Raw genomic sequence first — 25,801 nt, 5'->3', positions numbered from 1 at the left:
TTTCTCCATAAATTATTGAAAGGCATCAATTCATTATGTCCTGTAAAGCATTGGGGAGATCAATATGTCAGTCTAAATACAGGATATTGACTCATTGTACCATGAGTTTTAAAGGCAGAAATGTTTGAAATCACCTGCAATAGTTACTGCTCTGTGGTTATCAGTGTTTTAAATACAGGTTGGAACGCGTCCGGAAATGTTGGTGTCTGCGTGCTTTGGGACTTCGGTGGGCAGGGGAAAGTAGCGCCAAAGGATATGCCAATTATTGTTCTACAGACTTTTCAGTTAGGTTTATTTGGCTACAAACTTTTCAGTTAGGTTTATTTGGATTTTCTGTTTCACATCTGTCTAGACTGATTGTAATTTCTATCAACTCGAATTAATGTCTACTCATTCGTGTGGATAAGCAAATGACCGCCACTCATGTTTTGTTTTTTTACAGCATAAATTAGTTAATTTTGTACAAGTGTGTCCTTGCTATATTTGTGTGTGTATTTTCATATTAGATATTCTATTTTGAGGGAACATGAGACTTCATGCAGTTTTTTTTTTTAAATTATACATAGTTTGAATTGTAAAATGTTTCTTCTTTGGTATTGAATTTCCTGAATAACTACAGACCACATTGTTCCTGTGCCATCCATATTTTTCATTGGGGGAAATGGTGTCCCAGTGGAAGTTGTGGCAGGACAGATTTCAGTTCCCGATTTGGCAAAGAAGATTGACGGTGTGCTAGAAAAACACAAACATGCTCAAACTGGTATGCCAGGTATGTTTATTTCTTCAAATTTATTATTTTGGTAAATATGTAGTTTAGCTGTATTTCTGAAAAATAATGTTAAAAATCCGAAAATACTTTTATTCTATGCTCTTTAACTTCCTCTTTTCATTAAACCCGGCGGAGATAAGAAATTCCAAATACTTTAGGAGATATCGCCGTTCTTATTTTTCAATACAAGACCTGTGTTTATCATTCGACCGTCGCCATTTTTTTATTTTGCTATGTGTTTGTGAATGCCTAATTAATTAAAATGGTCGATTAGGTCAGGTCAGCTACATTATAAATACTTTCAAACTAAGCGGACATTAAAAATAATATGAATTAATTTTAATGGTTGTTTAGTTTTAAAGTATTTATAATGTAACTGACCTGACCAAACAAACCGGGACAAAGGATGAACAGTAGGAACTCACGTAATTTTTTTTATTATTACTTGCGCAACAATATCGAAATAACAAATTAAACATTAAAATTTGAAACGTTAAAAACTCACCTAAGTTAGAGGCGGGTACAATTCCTTTGCCATTAGTAGAAAATGATGTAGTCATTCACCTACGTCGCGAAAAAAAAATTCATACTCGTAAACAAGAAACAATGAAGAATGCCGCTTGAATGCACAGGTATTGTGATCAGAATTAAAAAACTCGATATCTCCTAAGTATTTGGAATTTCTTATCTCCACCGGGTTTAATGAAAAGAGGAAGTTAAAGAGCATAGAATAAAAGTATTTTCGGAATTTAAAATTTTTTTTTAACAAATATTGCCCAACTATAAAAATTAAAAAATTCGATATCTCCTAAAGTATTTGGAATTTCTTATCTCCGCCGGGTTTTATGAAAAGAGGAAGTTAAAGAGCATATAATAAAAGTATTTTCAGATTTTTAACATTTATTTTCGCAAATACCGCTAAACTACATATTTACCCATTTTTTATCCTAAGTTATTGATTCTTGATATTCTTAATAGATGGGATAAAACATACTACCTGATCTCAAAATATTTTTATACTTGGTTATTTACTCGTAATTGTTTATAATAAATTTAAAAGGGAAGAGTTGAGTGAGGAACTGTTTTGGTAGGTGAATAGTGTCAGTGATAAATCATTTGAATGCTCAGTTATTTGCAAGCAAATCCCTCTGAACTGCCTGCCGTGGTAGTCTAGAGGTCAACGTAGGGATTGTATCACAACTCCGAAACTCCATAATAATGCTGTATGTACATTAACATGATTTTTATTTTTAGGCAACATCTGAGTATTACTTGTAATTTTGAGGTTATTTTTCTATATTTAAATGTTGTTTCAAAGTTATAAAAAAAATTAAAATTTTATATAGAAAGTAAAGAAAATACCCTTTAAGGAAAGTTAGCTCCTCCCTATTCACCTTAAAATTTTGTTGGTATTTCCTAAGATTTAAACAATCAAATGCAAGGATTCATCAACTTCACCAAACATGATTAGTAGATGCACGTCTGAAATTGCATCAGACTAATGACTTTCAATTAATGAAACACTTTCAATCATAGTCTCTTCCTTTAACTACATTATACAATTTTTAAAAATAAAAAAAAGTAGCACTGCTTGATACACTCTGTTAAATCAATAGCAAATTGGTTAATGAGTTCCCTATCTAACAGTTGCTGCCTGGTCAGGATGTTAGTTATATGTATGATAGATGTTCACCGGTACAAATAATGTGGAATTGTCTATCAGTGCAAGGCTCTGAACTGGTGTGCAGTCTTTACGATGTGCAGTGAGACTGAGTGGTAATATTAATATTTCATGTCGTAGAAATAAGATGCATAGCCAGTCCATGATTTTTTTTAAATTTTGTACCACAATTTTTATACAAAATAATTTATTCTGGTAACACCTGTTTGTTATTTTGACCCTGCATAAATGGATTTTACAAATTAAATTTGAGAACAGATCTATTAATATTGTCAAAATTCCTTAAAAGCTTGTTTTTTTGTACCTACACCACTCAGATATCTTAAGCAGTTTCTAAATTGTATATTCTCTTCTGAAGCGCTGCATACCAATTGGCACCCAGGTAGCAGAGTCCACAACTAGTGACCAAGAGTGTAATTTGGAACAGTGTCGCCACTGAACTATTTTTGAAGTGAAACTTCTTTGGAATGCGATGGGAGTAAAATTTCAAGGCCGAATTATGATGACGTCTTTGTGAAACGTTTCTGACGCGAAAAAGGACGAAGACTAAGTTGCGGTCGGTGCAGAGAACTTGTCGGATTCCGATGCATTGAGCGGGCTCCACGTGGCGGCGTGCGGCTCAGGTTGAACCCTGCCGTGCTGTGAGATAGGCGGGTCGCAGCGGTAGGGACCCGCCTGCGTCTGATATCTTCCCGACTTGCTGGCATCTAGTAAGGGAGTATTTGGGCAGAGGGCAACACAGCAGGGTTTGAGTTTATTTTGAAGTGAGTAATAATATTTTTAATTCATGTTTATTTAGAAATTTGTCTTATTTCTCTCTTTCTCACTGCAGTTTTACCCGGTATACGTATGAGTCGAGGTTTGAATTGCCAATCACGTGTACTGAGTTACATGCTTTTTTTTTTTGTATTGATTTAATTTTAGCTACCTATAAAAGTTTTTTTTTTTTATGTTAGTTGATTGTCAGTGCGCCAATTAGTAGTAACGTAGATGTGTGTTGGAGTGAGGTGGCACATTATTAAGACACTGGACTCTGATTCCAGAGGACCCGGGCTCAAATCCTGGTCCAGCAAACCGGTTTTTGATTTACAGTGGTTCTTCGAAATATTTTCAAGTTAATCTTGGGCTGGTACCTTACTATAGGCCATGGTGACTCCTTTCCTTACCTTCCTTGTCTTTGTCATTGTGTGTTATCGTCTCTGATGCCTTACTTCGGTCGAGACGTCCAGCCTGCAGGTTGTTTTAGTTGGGTCATTAAGCTGGGTGCACAATTGAAAAAATAACAGTAACATTAGTAGGTCATGCGCACAAGATTCGACTGCCATGTTTTCGAACTTACTGATTAACAGTAACGCATAGGATGAGTGACAGGTCATGCGCATAGAAGATAAATTAATATAAGTTATTTCTGTTATGGATGCATGGCGCAACAACCAATGAGGGTAGAGTAGGAAGCCATTTTGGCAGGATTAGAGAACTGTTTATATTTATCAATCATATTGTGGCAAGAAATTGTTGAGATATTACAATTCTCAGTTGTAATTCCTGCTATAAAAATTAATTAATGCTATTACTTATAAGTCACTAGCAAAAATGGTAAATAAACAAAGTGTCGTGGTGAGACTGATTAACTATAAACAGATGTCTGATACATCACGAAATTTCATTGGCTGAAATCAACAGTAAGAACTGTTTCAATTGTGAACTGATTTCACACAGGTCATGTGCACAGAAGTGATCATGGCCTGCTGTGCACTCGTTCATGTTTCTTTGATTTTGAACATGGCCTTACTGGTGTTCTCTTCAGGCACCCTAACCCCTGGTGCAGCGACGCCCCAACCCCAGCCGGCTCCTTCTGCCCCCTCAGCCCCCTCTGCCCCGGCAGCTGAGGGAAGAACCATCGAAGCTAGGTCGGTACTCGAACCTAGCACCTCATCCAGCACAGCTTCCTCCGGAGGTACGAGTCGCTCAGCGTTGGGGTAACTTGGTGTCAGCATTTCTCTGTGCATATTGCGATGCAGTACCACTGGTTGTGCATTGTGAAGTTGCTGTGGAAAATTAAAGGACGTTTAGAAAATTGGCTGGCTATAGTTATGTCTTTTACAATTCACGTTTGACTCAGATTATAATATTTTTCCCCTACTAAATTTCTATATTAATTTGTCCTACTGTTCAAGCAGTTTGATCTGGCAGTTATCAGTAACTATTCTTTCAGTTCTAGTTCGACCAGACATGTTGAGCTCTCTGATGAGCAAGCACTAAGAAATATATTAAATATTTATCCATTGGCAAATATCCAAATTCTGATTTGTGGTCACGAATTGATATCTCCTTATAACTGTAGGTTGTGGTACACAGAGTAATAGCTATAGTGTGCACTGCCATGTTAATAGGTAATGCAGATGGGAAGAGTGAGCTTGTGTCCAGTGAAGACAGAGAAGAGCGTATGGAGAGAGCTAAAGAGTTGTTGGAGAAGAAACGAGCTCAGAAGCAGAAGGAGGAAGAAGAGGTATGACTGCCAGTTACATTTTAGTGTTTAGTAATACTGCCACATAAGTAGTTGTAAAAGTTATTTTCTTAATATGAACTTTAATTCATGCATGTCAGATATAGGACATATCCTTTAATTTACATAGTATTCTTTATTTTCTTTATGTAATGTATTTATGTTATGAAAGAAACTCAGTAATGCCCTGTAATATCTTGTACACGCTCTTAATTCGTTCGAGGAAATCAGAGCGCTTGTCAACAGCGCTAATCAAATACGTTTTTCTGTAAGAGTGCATGTTAAACAAAATAATTTGTTTTCAAATCAGGTAGGTTTGCCTGCTGACTAACATTTTAATCAATATATTACATTTAATTTACAATACAAATATATGTCTAAATACATTTGAAGTATATTTAAATAAATAATAAATAACATTTTGAGATTACACAACCTAAAATTAAATTTATAAAAATTCACGTACCACATTGTTTACGTAATAGAGCTTAGGCATAGCATTCCTTCTTAAGTAAGTGCTAACAACATTTGTGAGTTAAAAATAATTTTATTAATACATATAGGAGATATATTTCAGTTCTGATATAAGAATTTAAAAAAAGGCATAAACTTAAAATTTTCTATTATTAGAAAGATCATTTAACCTGTTAACGTAATTCCCGACACTGTGGTTTACTAAATGCATGTCTGCTATGATTTACCACTAGTGCATTCTAGTAGGTACGAGGCAAACTAGCCCTGAAAAATTCTAGCTCTACTTTCCACAGCTGCTGTTCACATGAGGAATAGCCTAAAATAAATGTTGGCCAAACACATGGGCATCTTTGAAATTAAATATGCAATGAAGGAAGCGAGAAGCTATTAAGGAAATACCAAAATATTGTTTGTTGAGTGAAAATATTTGTTGCTTTATTTAATGCTACACATTGTTATTGTGTGCGCACAGAAATAAAAATTCACGTGAAAGAAAACAGCGCTACTTTGAATTTAGACCATGCTATTTCAAATCATGTTGTAATTTATTGGCATCGTTACTTCAAAACCGTGCTAATTAAACAGTGCTACTTTGAGGAAAGGGTGTATCAATCCCTATCATGTGGTAAAAACCTGAAGTTTAAGTTTATAAATTTTAGTTGTGAAAAAAAAAAAAACATACAAAACATAACCGAGCAAAAATTATCGATGAGGAAAGCGATATTAAAGGGGAGAGATAAATATCGAAAAACGCCATGTTGGTTTCAACAATATTTAGTAGTGGTGCACTGATGCGGATACCGATGAATCGTAATCGGCGATTATGGGTACTTACCGATTAATCGAAATCGGCGATTATCTTAACGATTACTTTGCCGATTATCTACGTCCCGGCGTAATTAAGTAGATTTTTACCGTGTAATATTTTGTTACACATTTTAGGACGAAATACGGTAATATTTGTTGACGTCCCTCGGCTTCTGGTCCCTATTTCCCTGTTTGCTTGTAATGTCCGTTATGCCCGTGCTGCTCTCGTCGGAGAGGTGTGGGTCCAGGCCGACGTGGCCGGGACCTGGAGGGATGGTGAGGTAGAGTGACAGGTAGAGTGAAAGGACCACTCGCTGTTAATCGGTTCACGAGCTCTTTTATTGCGTTCAGAGAGCTTGCCGCGGCCTGGCGGATCCGTCGCGGGTTGCGCGCCTCTCCCACGATGACCCGGACTCCCGGTGACCGTCTCGTACGGCCCACTCGTCCCGACGCGTACTGGCTTTTATCCACGTAACAAAGTTCCTGATAGACAACTGTGTTGTAATGGCACGTGACGCGTGCGCGGTCCCTACTTACTGACTCGTAACGTCGGCGATGGTTCGGCAAAGGGTAACTACGCCCCACACTAAGACACGTGATGCGTGCGCGGTTCTTACGTACTGACTCGTAACGTCTGCGGAAGTCCTGCGACGCGTAACGAAGCTTACGCGTCCCGTAATGCGTGATGCGCGTCGTAACTTACGTACTCGCAACTCAGGCACCCACTCGCGTGGGCGGCTCGTCGTGGGCAGCACGGCTGCTGCGAAAGATGCTCGTCCTACGGCTGAGTCGCCGGACCGTGAGCTCGACACCCGTCTCGCGATCAGCGCGGAGCGGAGCGCACGTCCGCCGCTGCTCGAGTCCTGAGTTCAACTACTGCTCTCCCCCGCTCGTCCGCGGACCGTCGCGCGCGGGCCGCGGGGGAGTGGAGGGGAAATCGGCCGGCGTGGGAGAGCGCCACCCCTCGCGACGCGGATGAGCGCCAGGCCGCGCTTACATACAGACACTGCGATACGTTTACAAGAATTACACGATAGTTGCCGATAGTTAATACATACATAACAGTTACACTATTTACACCCTTAAACAAAGTCACTGTCATTTAGAAAGAAACATATATCCACGGAATTATTTACATAAAAACACTGGCGTGCTAGGGCGCACGCGGGTGCGTCCCTAGCCGATGCACACACTGGGGTTCACTGGGGTTCACTGGGGTTCACTGGGGGGGAAAACTGCCATGCTTGCGCCACGCGGACCCCTTCCGCCCCTTCTGACGGGCGTCCTGTCCCCGCCCCCTCCTGACAGTCGCCAACCGCCGTCCCCCCCTTGCTGTCCCCCTGTAGGAGGCTGAGTCGGAGTCGTCGTGTGGGTCCGTTCATGTGTCGTGCCCCAGGTGTTGACGTCCCCGTCAACGTTCCTGCCAACCCCCCGCTGTGACCTGGGGTGGGCGTGTCCCCGTCGACGTCCCTGATCTAGCTCCTGTGGCGTCACCACGGGGTCACCGAGGTCGACCAGTACACCTACTGCGACGTTGTCATCGGTCCTGTCCCGTGTGTCGTCGTTCCCGTCAACGTTCCTGCCAACCCCCCGCTGTGACCTGGGGTGGGCGTGTCCCCGTCGACGTCCCTGATCCGGCTCCGGTGGCGTCACCACGGGGTCACCGAGGTCGACCAGTACACCTACTGTGACGTTGTCATCGGTCCCGTCCCGTGTGTCGTCGTTCCCGTCAACGTTCCTGCCAACCCCCCGCTGTGACCTGGGGTGGGCGTGTCCCCGTCGACGTCCCTGATCCGGCTCCGGCGGTGCCACCACAGGGGTGCCAAGGTCGGCCAGCACACCCTCGGTGACGTCATTCTCGGCCCCGTCACTGTCCACTGGTCCGCCGTCGTCGTGGTCGTACTCGTCATGCGGGTCGCCTATCAGTCGAATGTCGTCCCTGTGTACCTTAGTCGTCCGTCCGTCGGCGCGACGCATGAGGTACGAGGTGGTCCCCAGTCTGTCTACGATCTCCTGAGGTCCTGCCCACTTAGGGGCCAGACTGGCGCAAAAACCCCTCTCGCCAGCCGACAGGTGATGACACTTAACAAACACCTGCTGACCAGGCTCCAAACGTTCAGGGGGTCGGTGCGTCTGCGGCGTGCGTCTAGTCAGGTAGTCAGCTTGGCGACGTCGGGCGTCTTCGCGCAGATCGTGCGCGGTTACGTCGTGTGAGTCGGGGGGTGAACGCGCCTCCCCGGGCAGGGCGAGGTTTCTGCCCTGCACCAGTTCAGCGGGGGAATGGCCCGTGACCGCGTTCGTCCGACGGCGCAGGCAAAACAGCAGCGTCGGCAGGTGCAGGTCCCACTTGGTGTGGTCCTCGTCCAACCGGATGCGCAGCTGAGTTTTAATGTCCTGATTCCGCCTTTCGGTCGGATTCGCACGCGGATGGTAGGTGGGAGTCGTGTGATGCTCCACCCCCCACCCCGCGCAGGACATTCGCCAGCTTCTCCCCGTGAACTGCACCCCGTTATCCGTCAGCAGGATCGCGGGGTACCCGTATCGCGGTAAGAACTCGCGCTCGAGCAGGGCAATCACGGTGCCGGCCTTCACGTTTGGTACTGCGAACGCCTCCGCCCAGCGGGAGAAGACGTCCGTGACCACAACAATGAATCGCCGACCACGGGACGTGCGAGGGTACGGCCCCATAATATCCACCGCCACAGTGTGGAAGGGATCTCGGGGCCGCCGTGGAACCTGCTGCTCCCTGCCGTCGGGTCGCCTGGACTTCCGCTCCTGGCAACGCAGGCAGGCCCGCACGTAGCGTCTCACTTCTGCCGCGTCGCCAGGCCAGTGGAACGTCCGTCTGACCTCCCGCAGCGTCTGTTCCGCACCCGGGTGTCCTGCCAGGGGGTGGTCATGCAGGTAGCTCAGGACCCAGCGCCTCGCCTCGGGCGGCACGTGGGTCCGCCACCCGCTCGTCCTGTGAGCCCCCCTGGTCTGGAGCACCCCGTTCAGACTTCGGCAGCCCGGTACCACCCCCTCCCCGCACTCTGTCAGTCGAGTCTGGGTGTCGGGGTCCCGGAGTTGCGTTGCGTGGACCCACGCGAGCAGGTCAGTCATTGTCTCAGGTCGCGCGTCGGGTGCAGGAGCAGTGGAGCTTGTCAGCGCGTACAACGCGCACGGTCGCGGCACCGAGTCCTCTACCCCGCGCCCACGCTCAGGGAGGAGCACTTCCTCCCAGCCCTGATCGTCGTGGAACTCGTTCTCAGGATCCGGATTACGGGACAGCTCGTCGGCCAGCTGATTTTCACGTCCAGGAATGTGTTCGACCGTGAACGAGAATTCCTGGATCAGCATGGCCCACCGAGTGAACTTAGACTTCCGGCCCTGAGCAGAGTCTAACCAGCGGAGGCACTGGCTGTCGGTTCTCAGCGTGAATGAGCGCCCCTCGACGTGGTGACGGTACCTCTGCAGTGCCCAGACCACCGCCAGGCACTCCTGCTCATTCACGTGATACCTCCGCTCAGCCTGCCCAAACTTAGCACTGGCGTACTCGATCACGCGTCTCACGCCCCGGTCATCCACCTGATACAGCACCGCCCCCATCCCCTCCTGACTCGCATCTGTCTGGATGAAGATGGGGCGGCTGGGCACCAGGCGTGAGAGCGTGTGACAGTTCCTGAACCGGTGCTTTACCTGTCGCAAGGCCTCGTCCGTGGCGGGGGTCCACCGGAACTTAGTCTTCGGCGACAGTAGGTCCGTCATCGGGGCCGTCACCGTGGCGAAGTCGGGGACGAAGGACCGCAGCCAGTTGAGCAGCCCCAGCAGCTTCTGGAGCTGCTTCCTGGTCTTCGGTGCCCCCTTTCCCTCAATTAGCTCCAACTGCTCAGGTCGGGGCCGGCACCCCTCCGACGTCACTATGTGTCCCAGGAACTCGATTTCTGTGGCCCCAATGTGGCATTTCTTTGGGGCACACGTCAGTCCGTGTCTGGCCATTCGTTCTAGCACCAGTGCCAGATGGTGCGCGTGCTCCTCCCACGTCCTGGACCATATGATAACGTCGTCCAGATAGGCACTGGCGAACTCACCAATGTACCCATCCAGAACACGTACCATCAGTGCCTGGAACGTGGCAGGGGCGTCCATGAGACCAAACGGCATGGCGCAGAACTGGTAACGTCGGCCGTCTGGCGCTGTAAATGCCGTCTTGGGGCGGTCCTCTGGGCATACCGGCACCTGCCAGTAGCCCGATTTCAAGTCAAGTGTCGTGAAGATAGTAGCGTCCCGCAGTCCTGCCAGAGCGTCTGTGATGTTGATCTGCGGGGGCGGGGCGGGAATGGTCAGTTTGTTTATCGCCTTGAAGTTTACGCAAAAGCGTAGACTTCCGTCTTTCTTAGTGGCCAGCACCACCCGCGAGTTGTACGGGGAGGTGCTGGGTTCAATCACCCCGTCACGTAACATCTCGTCAATTTGAGTCTGTATGGCCCCCCGTTCTCGGATGCCAAATCCGTATACCTTCTCAAAGGGGGGGCGGTGCGGTACCATCGGTATCCGGTGCTCAGTCACGTTCGTCCATCGTAGCCGGTCCGCGGCCACAAATACCTGTGCCTGGGAGGCGAGGACATTCTTGATGACGTCGACGTACTCCTCGGGGACACCGTGCTGAAGATCCTCTAGGCGGATGACCGACTGAGGGGGACTGGGGGGGACCTGGTGCACGCCGTACACCGTCCAGCGCCCCCGGGTGCCGAAGTGCATCCGGCCGGCTCGTACTTCCACGGTGGCGTCGACCTCGTGCAGCCACGGGACCCCCAGGATCTGCCCCTCGCGGAGCTCGGGGACCACCCAGGCCTCGATGTGGCTAACGTGACCAACGATGCTCAATGTTACCTGAGTGATGCCCCCTGCTGCGACGACAGCGTCCCTGGTGGCCAGCTGCACCAGCTCCCTCCGCGGTGTCACTGCCTCCGCTCCCACCAGGTGGGCCGCGATGTAGGTACGGCTGGCGGCGGTGTCCACCAGGGCCAGCATCTCCCGCCCGTTAGCTCGGACAGGAACTTGCAGCAGCTCCGGCTCCTCGGGGCCGACCTGCCCCAGCTGTGCAGTCGTCTGTCCCCCACCGCCCCCGGCCGCCTGGCCGTCCGGGCGTGGGGAACTCGCGGCGAGGTCCGCGGCTCGCTCTGGCGTCGACGTGTTGACGTTCCGGTGGTCCACCTCGTCGACAACAGGTCGACGAGGCGGCTGGTCCGGCCCCGGAAAAACCTCCATCGGGGCCGCTGTGATCTTGGCGGCATCCAGTTGCCCCCGCACGGGGACTGCTGGCGGGATGCCTGCGCTGATGCTCTGGTGGCCCACCTCGCCGACGGCATGTCGACGAAGCGGCTGGTCCGGCCCCGGAGTCCTGGCGGCATCCAGTTGACCCGCACGGGGACTGCTGGCGGAATGCCCGCGCTGCCGCTCCGGTTGCCCACCTCGTCGACGGCGTGTCGACGAGGCGGCTGTTCCGGCCCTGGTATAACCGGCCTCAGGGCCGCGGTGGTTGTGTCGGCCTTCGGCTGTCCATGGGGTTGCCCCGGCACGGGGACAGCTGGCGAGGAGCGGGTCTGTTGCCCCTCGCTCTCTTGCGGCGTACTCGGCGTTGGTGTGGTAGGCTCCGGTGGTGGTCGACGAGTCCTGTCGGTTACTGGGTCTGCCGGTGACTGGCGAACCGGGGAGCGGCACCCAGTTGTCCCTCCGCCCCCGGTCCTGTGTTTCCCGCTTGCGACGTGCTGCCTTCGCGCGCCTCCTCCCACGCGGCTCTGGTGGGGCAGAGGCGATGCCAATGGTACGCCTCCGGGCAAAATGGGCATCGCGGCGGACGTTCATCCCTCTCTCTCGTAGCTGTCCGCTCGTGGCGTCCCCTTCCTGCCGCAGCTGATTCCGGACGATCCCTGGTGCCACCCCGGTCTATTGTCTTGCGCGGTCCCGCGCCGCCGGCGTAGCTCACCACGGCCAAGTCACTGTCCGTGACCTCTGTGACGGTCACCCCCCGCGGCCCCGAGCGGGCACGGGGGGTTCTCGCGCCCCTGAGCGCCGTCCTCCACTGCGACATGTCACGTTCGATCACGCGGGCGAGGGCCACGAACTCCTCCGTGTCACGACCAGCCGCCGTTCTCATGAAGGGACGGAACTCTGGTAGCAATTGTTCGACAATAGTTGGCAACGCCGCACTCACGTCCTCACTCATTCCCAATCGGCGGAACATGCGTAACTTCTCGTAAATGAACTGCTCCGCACTCTCGTCCTCCTCCTGGTTTCGGCAGTAAAATGTCCGCAAACACATTGCCCGCGCCTGATCGTTATCAAACCTGGTCCTGACTTGGCGTACAAAATGTCCCCACTCGGTATCGAAACTCCCAGCCATTGACCACCAGTTCCTTGCCTCGCCGCGGAGCTGTCCCGCCACTCGCGACGCCCACTCCGCCCGTCGCACTTCGTACAGTTTTAAGAGGTGTTCACACTCCCGCAAAAACTCCCGCGGGTCCTCGTCTCTCCCCGCAAACACTGGCAACTCGAACTGCGTGTTCACGTATCGCACTACTGGCCCCTCCATGTCCGCGGGCCTGCCCCCCTGTTCCCGTTTACAGTCCTTGTCCGTGCTGTCCGTGCTCTTCGCGCCTTCGGCCGCGCCGCCGGACCCGCACACTTCGTCTTTTACGTCCATTTTCGCGGAGCCTCCTTCCTCATGCAAGTCTGTTTCGAAACTTATTAGATCGTCTCTCCCTTGTCCCGCCTATTTCCACGCCATTCTGTCCTCTCGGAGCTACTGACACGCGGATCATGAACACAATCTCTCCCAGTAATACAATACAATCCTACCCGGCGCGTTATCTTCAGTCCGGGATACCGCTGCGCCGCCGTCTTGTATTTCTGTCGCCCTCACGACGCGTTATCTCTCGCCGAAACGTCTCGTATTCGCGCCGTTCCCGCGCCGCGATATCTCCCGCCGAACGTCTCCGGTTCGCGACGTTCCCGCGCCGCGTTATCTCCCGCCGGCGCGCCGTCTCGAATTCGCGCCGCTCCCACGCCGCGCGGCCGCACCTGCTTCCGTCCTGTCCTGCACCTGCGCGCTTGCGTGCGCTTGCGTGTGCTTGCGTGCGCTTGCGTATGCTTACGGCCACACTAGTTGGGCGCCAAATGACGTCCCTCGGCTTCTGGTCCCTATTTCCCTGTTTGCTTGTAATGTCCGTTATGCCCGTGCTGCTCTCGTCGGAGAGGTGTGGGTCCAGGCCGACGTGGCCGGGACCTGGAGGGATGGTGAGGTAGAGTGACAGGTAGAGTGAAAGGACCACTCGCTGTTAATCGGTTCACGAGCTCTTTTATTGCGTTCAGAGAGCTTGCCGCGGCCTGGCGGATCCGTCGCGGGTTGCGCGCCTCTCCCACGATGACCCGGACTCCCGGTGACCGTCTCGTACGGCCCACTCGTCCCGACGCGTACTGGCTTTTATCCACGTAACAAAGTTCCTGATAGACAACTGTGTTGTAATGGCACGTGACGCGTGCGCGGTCCCTACGTACTGACTCGTAACGTCGGCGATGGTTCGGCAAAGGGTAACTACGCCCCACACTAAGACACGTGATGCGTGCGCGGTTCTTACGTACTGACTCGTAACGTCTGCGGAAGTCCTGCGACGCGTAACGAAGCTTACGCGTCCCGTAATGCGTGATGCGCGTCGTAACTTACGTACTCGCAACTCAGGCACCCACTCGCGTGGGCGGCTCGTCGTGGGCAGCACGGCTGCTGCGAAAGATGCTCGTCCTACGGCTGAGTCGCCGGACCGTGAGCTCGACACCCGTCTCGCGATCAGCGCGGAGCGGAGCGCACGTCCGCCGCTGCTCGAGTCCTGAGTTCAACTACTGCTCTCCCCCGCACGTCCGCGGACCGTCGCGCGCGGGCCGCGGGGGAGTGGAGGGGAAATCGGCCGGCGTGGGAGAGCGCCACCCCTCGCGACGCGGATGAGCGCCAGGCCGCGCTTACATACAGACACTGCGATACGTTTACAAGAATTACACGATAGTCGCCGATAGTTAATACATACATAACAGTTACACTATTTACACCCTTAAACAAAGTCACTGTCATTTAGAAAGAAACATATATCCACGGAATTATTTACATAAAAACACTGGCGTGCTAGGGCGCACGCGGGTGCGTCCCTAGCCGATGCACACACTGGGGTTCACTGGGGTTCACTGGGGGGGAAAACAGCCCCCCTCAGGCCCGCGTCGGTGGCCAGGTACGGCCTCTGTATCTGGGAGGGTACGACGACTGTCGTCATTGTATATATTACAAAATTCATTTAACTCCGTCATATCATGATTACAGATATTTCGTTAAGGTTAATAAATCTCATTGCCTCTAACAACAAAAAAATACATTTTTCCTACACGTTTATTTACGTTTCGTCTTTTGTTCTGTCTTTTGTTTAGTGGCCTTGTACATTACCTATAGCCAGAGACGTAAAATAGATGGCACGCAATCAAAATACCACAAGCAGTTGCAGTGGATTCTATGAGAATCGATCTTTTCGAGTCGTAGTAGCGTTCAAAATCATGGTCCCTATTACCTTTCAGAATTTATCACTGCGTTTTACAAACTCGTTATGGACATCTTTGGTAACATTGTCCGTTGTTGTGTTATTTGTATGTGACGTGAAAAGTGAAAAAGTATTTATAATTTTATATATTCAGTCAAAATTAATAAAATCACATGTGCTAGAATTGGTTTTGAGTCATTTTTATATAATTATAGTGAGATGGCGACTAGGGAGAAAAAAAGTGAAGTGTGGAAACATTTTTCTATAAACTCAAGTGAACAAAATATAGCAACATGTTTACATTGTTAAACGGTAATTTCTCCATGCAACCTTATGTGATAGTCAATAATAATGCTTGTTTTCCGCAACAAAAACTTACCCATTGTAAATTACAATTATTAGACTGTAGTTCAAGTTGTTTACAATAACAAATATAAATAGAAGTTAAATTAATTTACACTTTGCAATGACTTAATAGTGTATTTTATATATTTTTATACTGTTATTATAACTGTATTCTCAATTTTACCTACCCTTGTAATTAAATTCACATGGGAATAAAAAATTTTGTGTGCATTATTACACTTAAAAAAATTTGTTCATTATAATCGGTAACTGAATTGGTATCTGCCGATTATTGCTCTCATAATCGGTAATCGAATCGGTAATCGGTAAAGTCATATCGGTGCACCACTAATATTTAGGCTGTAAAAATTTTCTTTCATTTAATTTACAAAATTTGGCTCTATTAAAATAATTTAATGGAATACCTGAAGTTTAAAGTGACTGGCTGCTACAAATTGTTCAACCTGTTAAGTTATTGGCATTGGTATTTTAATTCATTTTTTAAAATTACTTCATCTTTAATAATACTTTCAATAAACATTATTTTATGGTATTTCGTCAATCTTGTAATTGTGTGATCTGTTCTTTACTGAAAGCAGATTTTCGATACTAAACGCGAAAAACAGTTATGCCATAACAACTGTTGAAACGAATGTGGCAGAGCTTTCCCCTTACGGAAACTACTCGACTCATTAGTTTTTGTAAATATTGTCCTTTGCTCGTTGGATACGGAGAGACTTGAGCGTCCATCCACGTGTTGAACATTCACGTGATCATGAAGTGAGCCGGTTGGTCCGTGTGGAGCAGAAGGAACGAGAGAAGGAGCTGGAGCGCAGGAAAGTGGGGCAGGACGTGCAGAAGCTGCGGCGCTGGCAGCAGGAGCAGGAGATGAAGAGGCTGCTGGAGGAGCGGCAGCGGGAGAAGCAGGAGGCGGAGGCGGCCAAGGAGCGAGTGCGCAGGCAGATCGAGGAGGACAAGTACGTGGCTGAACACTCTCGGCCCGCGTCCCCAGTTTCGGACCTCTCTCTCTTTCTCTCTCTCTCAATCCACTTTGTCCTTGTTCTCTTGGGGACCACGGTAATTGAGTGGGTCAGATCATTAGAGCTTTCCTCCAATGCTCCAATGCAATCTCGGTTCTATTCCGGAAGTTGAACCTGGATTGTTTTGCAATTGGGAAGCATAGCAGATATTACCATGTTCCGGTAGGTTTTCCCCCCACTTATTCATTCTGTCTGCTCCATTAGCATCTCGTCACCATTCATCGTCTCTAATAACCTCAATGTCCAGGTATTATGCTCTATCCATTTCTTTCTTCTCTTTTTCCTCCTTCTCTTTGACCCACTATTTCCAGCCTGTGGCTATGTCATGATGGCTGCCTCTGTGTTCCTCCGTGCTTTCATCACTTGTCGTGCTTTCTCACACACTCTTCAGATCTGCCATTTACTCTTACAGCTAACCACTGTTAGATTTACAAATTTTTTTTATACCCTTTGTTCTTTATTGTTATCATGCATTATACAAAATTGATCAGATTTAGGTTTTTTTTATTATAAATTGTTTGGCATTTTATTTATTCAAGAGAGTTTTAATCTGTTGTTTCCTGCACCTATTTTATACTGTGTTTTTCAATTGCGATGTAACACGTTCTTTAGTCTGAACTAAATAATTAATTAAGGGCCTTGCCTACCCGATCGCAATATTATATGCAGAGTTCAAAAGAAACCACGCGATTTAAATTGAGTGGTGTCTGTTTACAAAATGTATTTAAGAATACACTGAAGGAGAATGGGTTGTTTAGTTTTAGTTTTTTGGTTTTTATAGTGTATTTTATAGGAGAGTGAAAATGGCTAAAACACAAGTTTTCAGAATAATTTTTAGACATGAAATACCTGGTAGAAATTCTTCAAAGCACTCAAAGGCCTTCATTACACTTTTACCATTACTTCTCTGTCATATAATGTAATGGTTACTCACGGGCCTTGCATTACTCCTTTACCCTTACTTCTCTGCCATATAATGTTATGGTTACCTCGCATATTACATAGTCGCTCTGTGAATGACGAGAAGACTGCCGCCAGTTGTTAGCCTTGCACTTAGAGGCGACACCGCACTAGAAGCAGCAGCAAGCGTCGCACCCATCGTCCTGCTTCGCCAACACAAATACACCCCTGACCAGGCGGGTTCACCTAGTTGTAAAGGTGTTCAGAATGTGCAAGAGACCGCAGGCTAATAGCTTGTGAACCGTTCCAGAGCGGAAAGGGCAGCGAGGTTCAACACTGCGAGGAAGCAAGAGCAGGAGGCCAGGGAGAGAGTGGCCAGCCAAGCAGCAGACTCGAGACAGTCCTACCAATCTCAGAGGTCAGTTCACTTTGCACAGTCTGGAAAAGTCAGGGAAGTTGAAATTGGTCAGGGAAAGTCAGGGAATTTTATTTTAATACTGGAAAAATCATGGAAACTTTCCTGTGGCAGTAATTTGAGGGGAAAATTTTGTGCTCCAGTCTGCTATCACTCAGACTGTGGGGGAGGAGAAAAAAAATTCAGATAGAGTTTTAGTGCTTAGTCAATTTCACTATTAAATGGGGTATGCAATGTTCTGTTTGCATTTTCATTTTTGTTACATATTCTCTGGATGCCCCCCCCCCCCTTCCCCCCCCCCCCCCCACACACACATAAGGGTCAATTCTTACTTGTGAAGTAAATGTAACGGAAAGACGCCATCTTGGTTTCAAACATTTTCGCCATTAAATATTTTATGTATGTTAATAATTAATATTATAAATTTTGGTTCTGTTTGGCCATATGACCTAATAAGTGAAACGTATTTTTATTAATAGTGACTTGAATGCTACTAATAGTTTCTCTTTTGAAATAATGATTGGTGTTTGAAAGTGATAATTTTTTTTCTTTCAGAATTTATACAACTATAATAATTCTATCAAAAGATACTATTTGATGATTTTATGAATATCAACAAATAATAAAATTAAAAAAAATACCAAACTTTATTATAATTATTGATAGTATACAAATTGTAAACAACCCAGGTGATAGCAAGCTGGCTATTTGCTCTGTACTGCAATGTAAGAGTGAGACAGACTATACCTGAAAAATCTGGATGTGAGTGGCTCGATTGGTTCCGTCTGGATTACAAAATGTGCAGAACCTTTTACTGTAATACTAGTACGGTTGTGTTTTTGAGGCACTAGCCCAGAGCTGGTTTGTCACAAGCGGGAAGAACTTACGATGCTGTGGTGATTGCAGCGATGTGGCCCGCATCCAGTTCCGCTTGCCGGACGGCACGACCAACTCCCACCAGTTCGCAGCCAGCAGCACACTGGCGGAGGTCCGTCGCTACGTCATCGGTAACATTCCGCTGCCGAGCAGGTCAGTGAGGCAGCGAGCACTCGCATTCGCCGCTCATGCTCTGACGAAAAATCAGTGTTTTAAAGGGCCCCACATGTACGTTGTGCCGTTTCTTGAAAAAAATTATTATATTAGGCGACCTTGTTTGGTGCAGCAAAGACATGTACGCCTTCTCTTGCACTTAACTAGTACTAACATATGATGTGTAAGCAACACAAAGTAATAGCAATCAAATATTAAATACAATAAAACATTCTTAATATATTAACACTTAAGAAAATTATATAATAATTTAAATAATAAGTTAAAATAACTTTGCACTGGACATATAAAAATACAATTTTACCAATAAAAAAAAATCCTTTTAATCTATACATCTAAGTATCTTGTAAAACTTTTTAACAGGTTTTTCCTCTACTACTTTGTGTATGTTCTGCTGTAAAATTTGTAAAATGGTTCGTTAAAATTTATCTGTAGCACCCTTGATTTATTATCTTGCCAAGGGCACTGTCCTTTGTGCTAGGGTGCGGTGGGGAAAAGAAACATTTGACAAGTCCTAAATTCTAATCTTAAAGTGAGTAAAACCAAAAGGAGTGTTTGTTTTTTATAAATTTGAATAACATTTTGAGTTTAAAAAATGTAAAGTTAAATTACTGTGAGAAAAAAATTTACGGTCAGCATTATTTACTTAGCAGGTCTTACTCATAACATTCCAAAGTAGGCACTAACATACCTGAGTTAAAAAAATATATTGCTGTTAATATAGAAAATATACTTCAGTTCTAGTAAGATTTAAAAAAATAAACTCAACATTCTCTTTATAGTTATAGATATTATTTAACTTGTGATGTAATTACAACTCTGTTGTTTACTAAATGTGTGTCTGCCATGATTTACCACTAGCATATTCTGGTATGCACGAGGTAACTATCCCTCAAAGCTTCTGGTTTTTCTTACCAGGCCTGCTGCATGTGCGGTGGTGTAATATAAACATGGCCTGAATAATCGGACATCGGAGATAATTTCTAGCTAATACACCATTGAACTATTGTATTAAATGGGCCAAAGTAAATACGTAATGCAGGAAGCGAGTAGCCATTAAGGAAAGAGCAAAATATTGTTCTTTTGATTTGTCCTATTATTAATTCGTTGCATTGTTTTGAATGTTACAAGAATACCAAGTACCGTTGCCATTGTGCGTGCTCAAGAATAAAAATTAATGTAAATTGAAATAACTGCTAATTTGAATCTGTTGTTACCGTGTTACTTCAAATCATGTCGTAATTTATTGGCTTTATTACCTACTTCAAAACCCTGGAAATCGAATAGCGTTACTTTGACAGGTTAGTGTACAGTGAAAATACCTCTACAATGCACCTAAAAACAAAACACACATTTTTGGTACTTTCTAACGAAGCCATATATTTAAAGTACTTAACACTGAACTGTTATTTAATGTAAAACATCATGTAGGAGTCTAAAATAAATACTTTGGCGAGAAATCCTTCAAAATCAGCTCATTGTATTGAAGTTATAATTATAAATCATATTACGAGTTGTGGCATCATCAAGAAGTAATTTTGTAAGTTTATTTGTTCCTCAGAGATTTCACTCTGTCCACAACGTTCCCACGGCGAGACTTGACGCCGTCTGATAACGGCACCACTCTTCAGGACTTACAGCTTACTCCAACTGCAGTCATCCTGGTCGTTCCGGTTAGTCCTGCTTCAGTTGGTTCGCAGTTGAACGGTCTCTGTGTAATGTTTTAGCCAATAAAACCCTCAAATACGAAACAGCCTGTATCAGTTTGTCATTTGCAATTATTTGTAAAACTATATTTATGCAAGGATAAGACAATTCTGATGTTCTGTATCTTCAGGCAAGTATAATTTTTTATGTTTTTTTTTACAGGGATACTAACATAAGTTGATTACAAAATGTTAATACTAGCTGGAAATTTTACATGTCTGTATAGGCCGTACTATTTTCCAGTGAGTAGTAAGGCTTCAATTTGTGAATATTTTATTTAGTGATTGGCCAGTTGAATCCTCGAACCTTCAATACCATCAAATTTCTAGTAATTGATAACTTTGAAATTTGAGGAAAAATATTCTAAGAAAAATCCAGGGAATGCAGTAAATTCACTGTCAAATCTGACATTTACTAGGTCTTTTTGAGTTCTTTTTGCCATGCCTATCTTATTACTGTTCCCCAAGATATTGTTTTTTTTAATGTGTAATTATGTAAATAAAATCGCAGCATATTGGTTTGAGAAACTTAATTCATGAAACAAACATTTTAAGGGTTGAATGTTTCGAAATCATAGTTAATGTTTTTTTTTGTTTTTTTTTATTATTATTATTATTTTCTTTTTGATCCTTAAGACCTAGTTTGTATTTGAGGGTAAAATTTTAGGTACTCTTTGTGATTTAAATTCGAGAACATTAGGATTTGTCCCATCATTTTTTTTTTTTTGTTTTATTAGTAGGAACAAGATTAAAGGGTGATTTGCGATAAAACTGAAATAACATCAACAAACAGTTGAAAACACCATATAATGCCAAAATCAAGTTAATACACCATGAAGCACCAATTCACTTAAAATCATGAAATTAGTCAGCATTTTTAATCTATTTCAAAACACCTAAACGTTATCTCTTATAATATATTATAATAAATGTAATTCATTTAGCATAAAGTTTGTACCAAAATGTATGTGAAAAATTAAAAACAATAGATTTAAAAAAAAACTGTTATAAATAAATAATTTTTACATTACAACATTGGTACATTTTTTAAATGTGCATATACTTGTTAAGTTATTTTTATTGCTCTGAGAAGTTGTTTTAGACATTCTTGTTACAAATTATTATGTTGTTAAAGCTCATCACTTTCCAGTCCAAATTGCTCTTATTTGGTGAAATAAGTATCATAAAAGATTTAAGTGCCATACCTTCTATACTATAATAAAACTGTAGAACCATCATGTCTGGACATTGAAAATATTTGCCAAAAACTGATTGTAACAGAATACAATAAGAATTTTTAAAAACTTTGTGTTTTTCTGTTTGAACTCGCTAATCTCCAAAACTACTACATGAATTTTCATGGGGTTTTCACAGGTAACGTGAGCATAGCTTGGGGCAACATGTAGGTTTTATTTCATCAAAATTGGTATACAGAAAAAAAAATCTTAATTTAAAGTTTCAGAAGTCTGCTCAGCTTAGTATAGTTTGTAGAAAAATCCTAAGATAGTGTGTCATTAGTTGCTTTTTAAAAGGCACTCTCAGAAGTTTTCAGATAATTACCTCAGTGACACTATCATCAGAGCATAGAATACCAAAGAACCAATAGATGGCTTTGTTAGTTTTTTTACCTCAGTGACAGAATTAAGCACCGCAATCTTTTTATGTATACAAACTAACATTGAATTTACTTGGCTAGGATGTATGGATTTACTGATTTCACTGTGTGATTTGGTTATTAAAAACTTAAAGTTGCTTTGGGACTCCTGATAGGTTTTATTTATATTTGACTTCTTAGCTAGAGTAAACTAATTTATTGAGTTTGCTTTGTGATTTGGGTGTGTTCTTTTTACATTCTCTCCAAAGTAACATCATAGAGGCAGAAATTTTGACGGGAAGTGGTGCAGGCAAGTAAGTTTTTACACACTGATTGATGCTTATTCCTATCAATTCATTTTGCTTTAAGCGTGTACAATTCCCAGTGAGCTTATTTTTTGCCATGACCATAAATAAAGCACAATGCCATACTCTCCGATGTGCGGACGTGGACCTTAAGTGTCAGTTGCTTTTCGCTTGACCAGCTCTACGTGGCTGTCTCCCGTGTTAATGAAGCAAACAAGCTCTTATATCCCCAATGTAGTCACCAGTGGAGAAATCATTTCAAGCATCATTTAATACAGTGTAACTTGCCTCTGGACTTAATAACTGCCTTGATTCGGAGGTGGTTAGGAAGTGACTCCACGAGGTTGTGCAGATGCATCACATCCAGGTTAAGCCACTGCCGAAAACCAATAATATCCTGATACGACACCTGAAAGACTGGAGGGTTTCATTTGCAGAATAAAACCAAAAATGTTACGTTGTACATAAAAGTGAATATAGTTATAGGTATTATTTTTTCTTTCTTTTCTTTTAAGCAGCATGTAGCTATTTAGTACAGCACACATGGTAAAGAACATAGATTGATATCTGTTCATAAAGAGGTTTTTTTTTCATTACATTTATGTTTTCAACTGTATTTGTTCTACAGCAAGTATTAAAGTGATCTTCTGAAAGTATTTAATAATTTAAAGCTAGGGACGTAGTTCTGCTAACAATGATGAGAATTTTTTGTTTATGTTAATAATTATTGTAAATATAAACTTTTTTTTCTCATCCCTGGCAGCTGCTGAAGTAATTTTAGTTATGCCCATGTGGTTTTCTGAATTATTTATACGGTCATGGTATCTTTTCTTAAAATTTGCTGTTGATTGCTACTCACATAGTTGTAACAACATACAAGTACTACTAAATCATGTTAAGGAAAAACACTTTCATCATAGAAGTAACATAGTCTTACAGAAATAATTTTTATTTTAATGTTCCTTTTTTATTTATCTAAGATTTAATGGATTATGGTCACATGTAATATTAAATGTTTTGTTTGGTTTTTTTAGCTCTTATGTAACTAAAACGTTCGGTTATGTATATTTTTGTTAATGTACTAAAATGTAATGAAAATTATTTTTAAAAAATCCTGGAATAAATCTGGAATTTTTTTCTGCCAAAAGAGTGGCCACCGTGAAACAGAATTCATAAAATCTTGACCCTGCAAATTTGGTGGTGATTGAAATAATGGTGTCTGTACTTTTTTTTTATTTAAAAAAAAAAACAATATTTTTTGATGATTGACTTGTTTCCTGGCAGGCTGGCGTGCACTCGTCGCCAGCCTCGTCTATGGACCTGAGCGTGGCGAAGCGCTTCATGTGGACGCTGATCGCTCCGGTGCTCTCCATCCTCACATACGTGCGGGGGCTTATATTCGGCCAGAAGTACGATGGAGCGGCAGCTCAGCCGGGCGACGGGAGCCAAGCGCAGCCCAGGGAGTCCACCTCACAGCAGTAAGTTGCTCGTTCGTTAGGGTTTACTCTGAGCGAGATTAAATAGTGAATTCAGATGAAATCGAAAATAACACCGAAAACCATGCTAATACACAGCATAACACCAAAATGAAAGTTATATCATGGAATTACCTAAGCAGCTTTTAACCAAAACTTAATTCCAATCATAACAAAACTAATCTTTTAATTTTTGAAATTCAAGTAATGTCGTTATTTCCAGACAAAACATTGATTCAAAGTTCATAGATGGGAAAAATTAATTTATTTTATTTTATTGTGCATCTCTTATGAATCACTTTTAATCCACAAATGATCACCAATTTATATTTATTGTTCTGAACGTATTTGTTTTAGAGTATTTTTAGTAGCAGGTAAAAAACCCAACAGTGGTGATGATAGTAACATTTTTATAAAAAGTATTATTGTATTATGAACGTTATAATTTATGTAAAACAAATTAAATATTGTTTGTTTGAGTAATTTCTATAACTTCTCATACATATCTCGGTCCTTTGGTTTTGGTTATTTCATACAAAGTAGGCCTATAGTTCTTAGTTTTTACTTAATATAACACAAAATGAATTATAGTATGTATGTGTATATAAATAAATCATTTTATATCCTGCATGACATGAAACATTTTTCAGTTACAAAAACTTTGTTGCCAAATGTTGATAAGAATTACAAAAGACTATCGTCAGGTTTAAACAAGATCCATTGGTTTTTTTTTTCTCTCCTGTAAACATAAATAAACAAATGTGTAGAGACACGTCAAGTAGCGTGCTTGTTCAGCGATGCACAACTGTTTATAACCTCGCACAGGGCACCATTTATTAAAATGGCTGCTGATTTTTTTTCTTACTGGGATTCAGTTTGGGCACGTTCTGGAATATAGTCCACAAGTTAAGTTACAGTTGTGTTCCAACATGGCAGTGCTTATTTGCTAACCTATACGAACCGCTTGGAATACTGCCCCAAGTTGTAAGATAGTTTCACTAAAAGGTTGTGGTGAAGTCTTCAAATTGGTTCATCCTGTGTTATAGACACTCTGAGTATCTGAAAAAGAACCTAAGTTTTAATAGTCAGTATGAAAATACTTTTTACTTAATTTTTAATAAATGTAAAACCACTTGTAGGGATCTGAAAATGTGTGCCTTAAAGTGAGTTATTTTAGTTACGTATTTAAATCGTACGATTCTGTCCATCCCTACAAAAAAATCTAGGGAATAGTGTGATGTTCCATCACAGAAACATACCGCTGTTTAATATTTTGGTTGATAACTTAGAACAATAATTTTTATCTTTTCCACAGGAACTTAAGGCGTCGTAATGTGCGAGAGTCCGCTATTCGCAGGGAAGGGAATGTTCATCGTTTGTCAAACCAGCAAGATTCAAGTGATGATGAGAACAACACCTGGAATGGAAATTCAACCCAACAAATGTGAACATTTTGTTTGGCTATTGTATTTTATGTGTATAATCTTCAAATGCTATGGTTTTACGTACATATTAAAACTTGTTTTCAGACACAATTTTCTGCAAATATTTGGGAGTATCAAAATTGTTAGCAATAATTCAAGCTGTATACACTTCTAGAAACCAATTTTGTATATACTTTGTTAAAAAATACATGGGTGCTAAAATATGAATAAATTTAAATGTGAGTGATTTAAATTGCTGTAATTTTTTTTAATGTGCGTACCCTCTTTTATCGCATAATCGTCGCACTCGCGTAATCATCGCACCCATATTTTTGGTCGTCAAAATTTGGATAAAAAAAACTCTCGCGTAAACTTCGCATGATTTTTTGGTCCCGCTATTAGATTCCGAGCGCTTTGTGTGGGTATTTTTTCAGTATAAAACTATGTATTTTAAAATATAAATCTAATATTTATGCGGACATTACCTCTTATTTAATTAACCTAAATACGTGCAGTGGAACCTCATTATTACGAGTACAGGATACTACGAGACCTTCGTTGTTACGACAGTTTTGTAATGCACCGTCAGTTTGACTACGTAAATCATGGTAAATTAAACCTGTTATTACGAGTGCCTCCTTGTTGGCCCTTTCTTAAGTACGAGTGATTTGAATGGCATCTTCAAAAGGAAAAACACCATCAGTTAAAAAAATAATGTTCACGCAGTAAATACAGACAGCTATGTGGCTACG

The 25,801-nt window shown here is 43.6% G+C and overlaps 1 protein-coding gene across 2 annotated transcripts in view; it reads left to right on the top strand.

Moving 5' to 3' along the window:
- LOC134528241 (UBX domain-containing protein 4) overlaps positions 1-25,302 on the top strand; it is a 30,875-nt gene extending 5,573 nt beyond the window's left edge. The window contains exons 3-11 of one of the 2 annotated variants that reach the window (XM_063361681.1): positions 620-769; positions 4,258-4,407; positions 4,844-4,959; positions 15,948-16,117; positions 17,391-17,498; positions 18,402-18,524; positions 20,107-20,218; positions 23,435-23,628; positions 24,941-25,302. In XM_063361681.1, the coding sequence (XP_063217751.1) occupies positions 620-769; positions 4,258-4,407; positions 4,844-4,959; positions 15,948-16,117; positions 17,391-17,498; positions 18,402-18,524; positions 20,107-20,218; positions 23,435-23,628; positions 24,941-25,073 (1,256 nt within the window). In that variant the 3' untranslated portion in view covers positions 25,074-25,302. The remainder of the gene's footprint in view (positions 1-619; positions 770-4,257; positions 4,408-4,843; positions 4,960-15,947; positions 16,118-17,390; positions 17,499-18,401; positions 18,525-20,106; positions 20,219-23,434; positions 23,629-24,940) is intronic. The other variant, XM_063361682.1, reaches the window with a different exon arrangement.
- Positions 25,303-25,801: the final 499 nt, after the last annotated feature.

The sequence above is a fragment of the Bacillus rossius genome, chromosome 1 (genome assembly GCF_032445375.1).
Source record: "Bacillus rossius redtenbacheri isolate Brsri chromosome 1, Brsri_v3, whole genome shotgun sequence".
Taxonomy (NCBI): Eukaryota; Metazoa; Arthropoda; class Insecta; order Phasmatodea; family Bacillidae; genus Bacillus; species Bacillus rossius.
The sequence above is the reverse complement of the archived record's forward strand: the minus strand, read 5'-3'. Positions and strand labels throughout refer to the sequence as shown.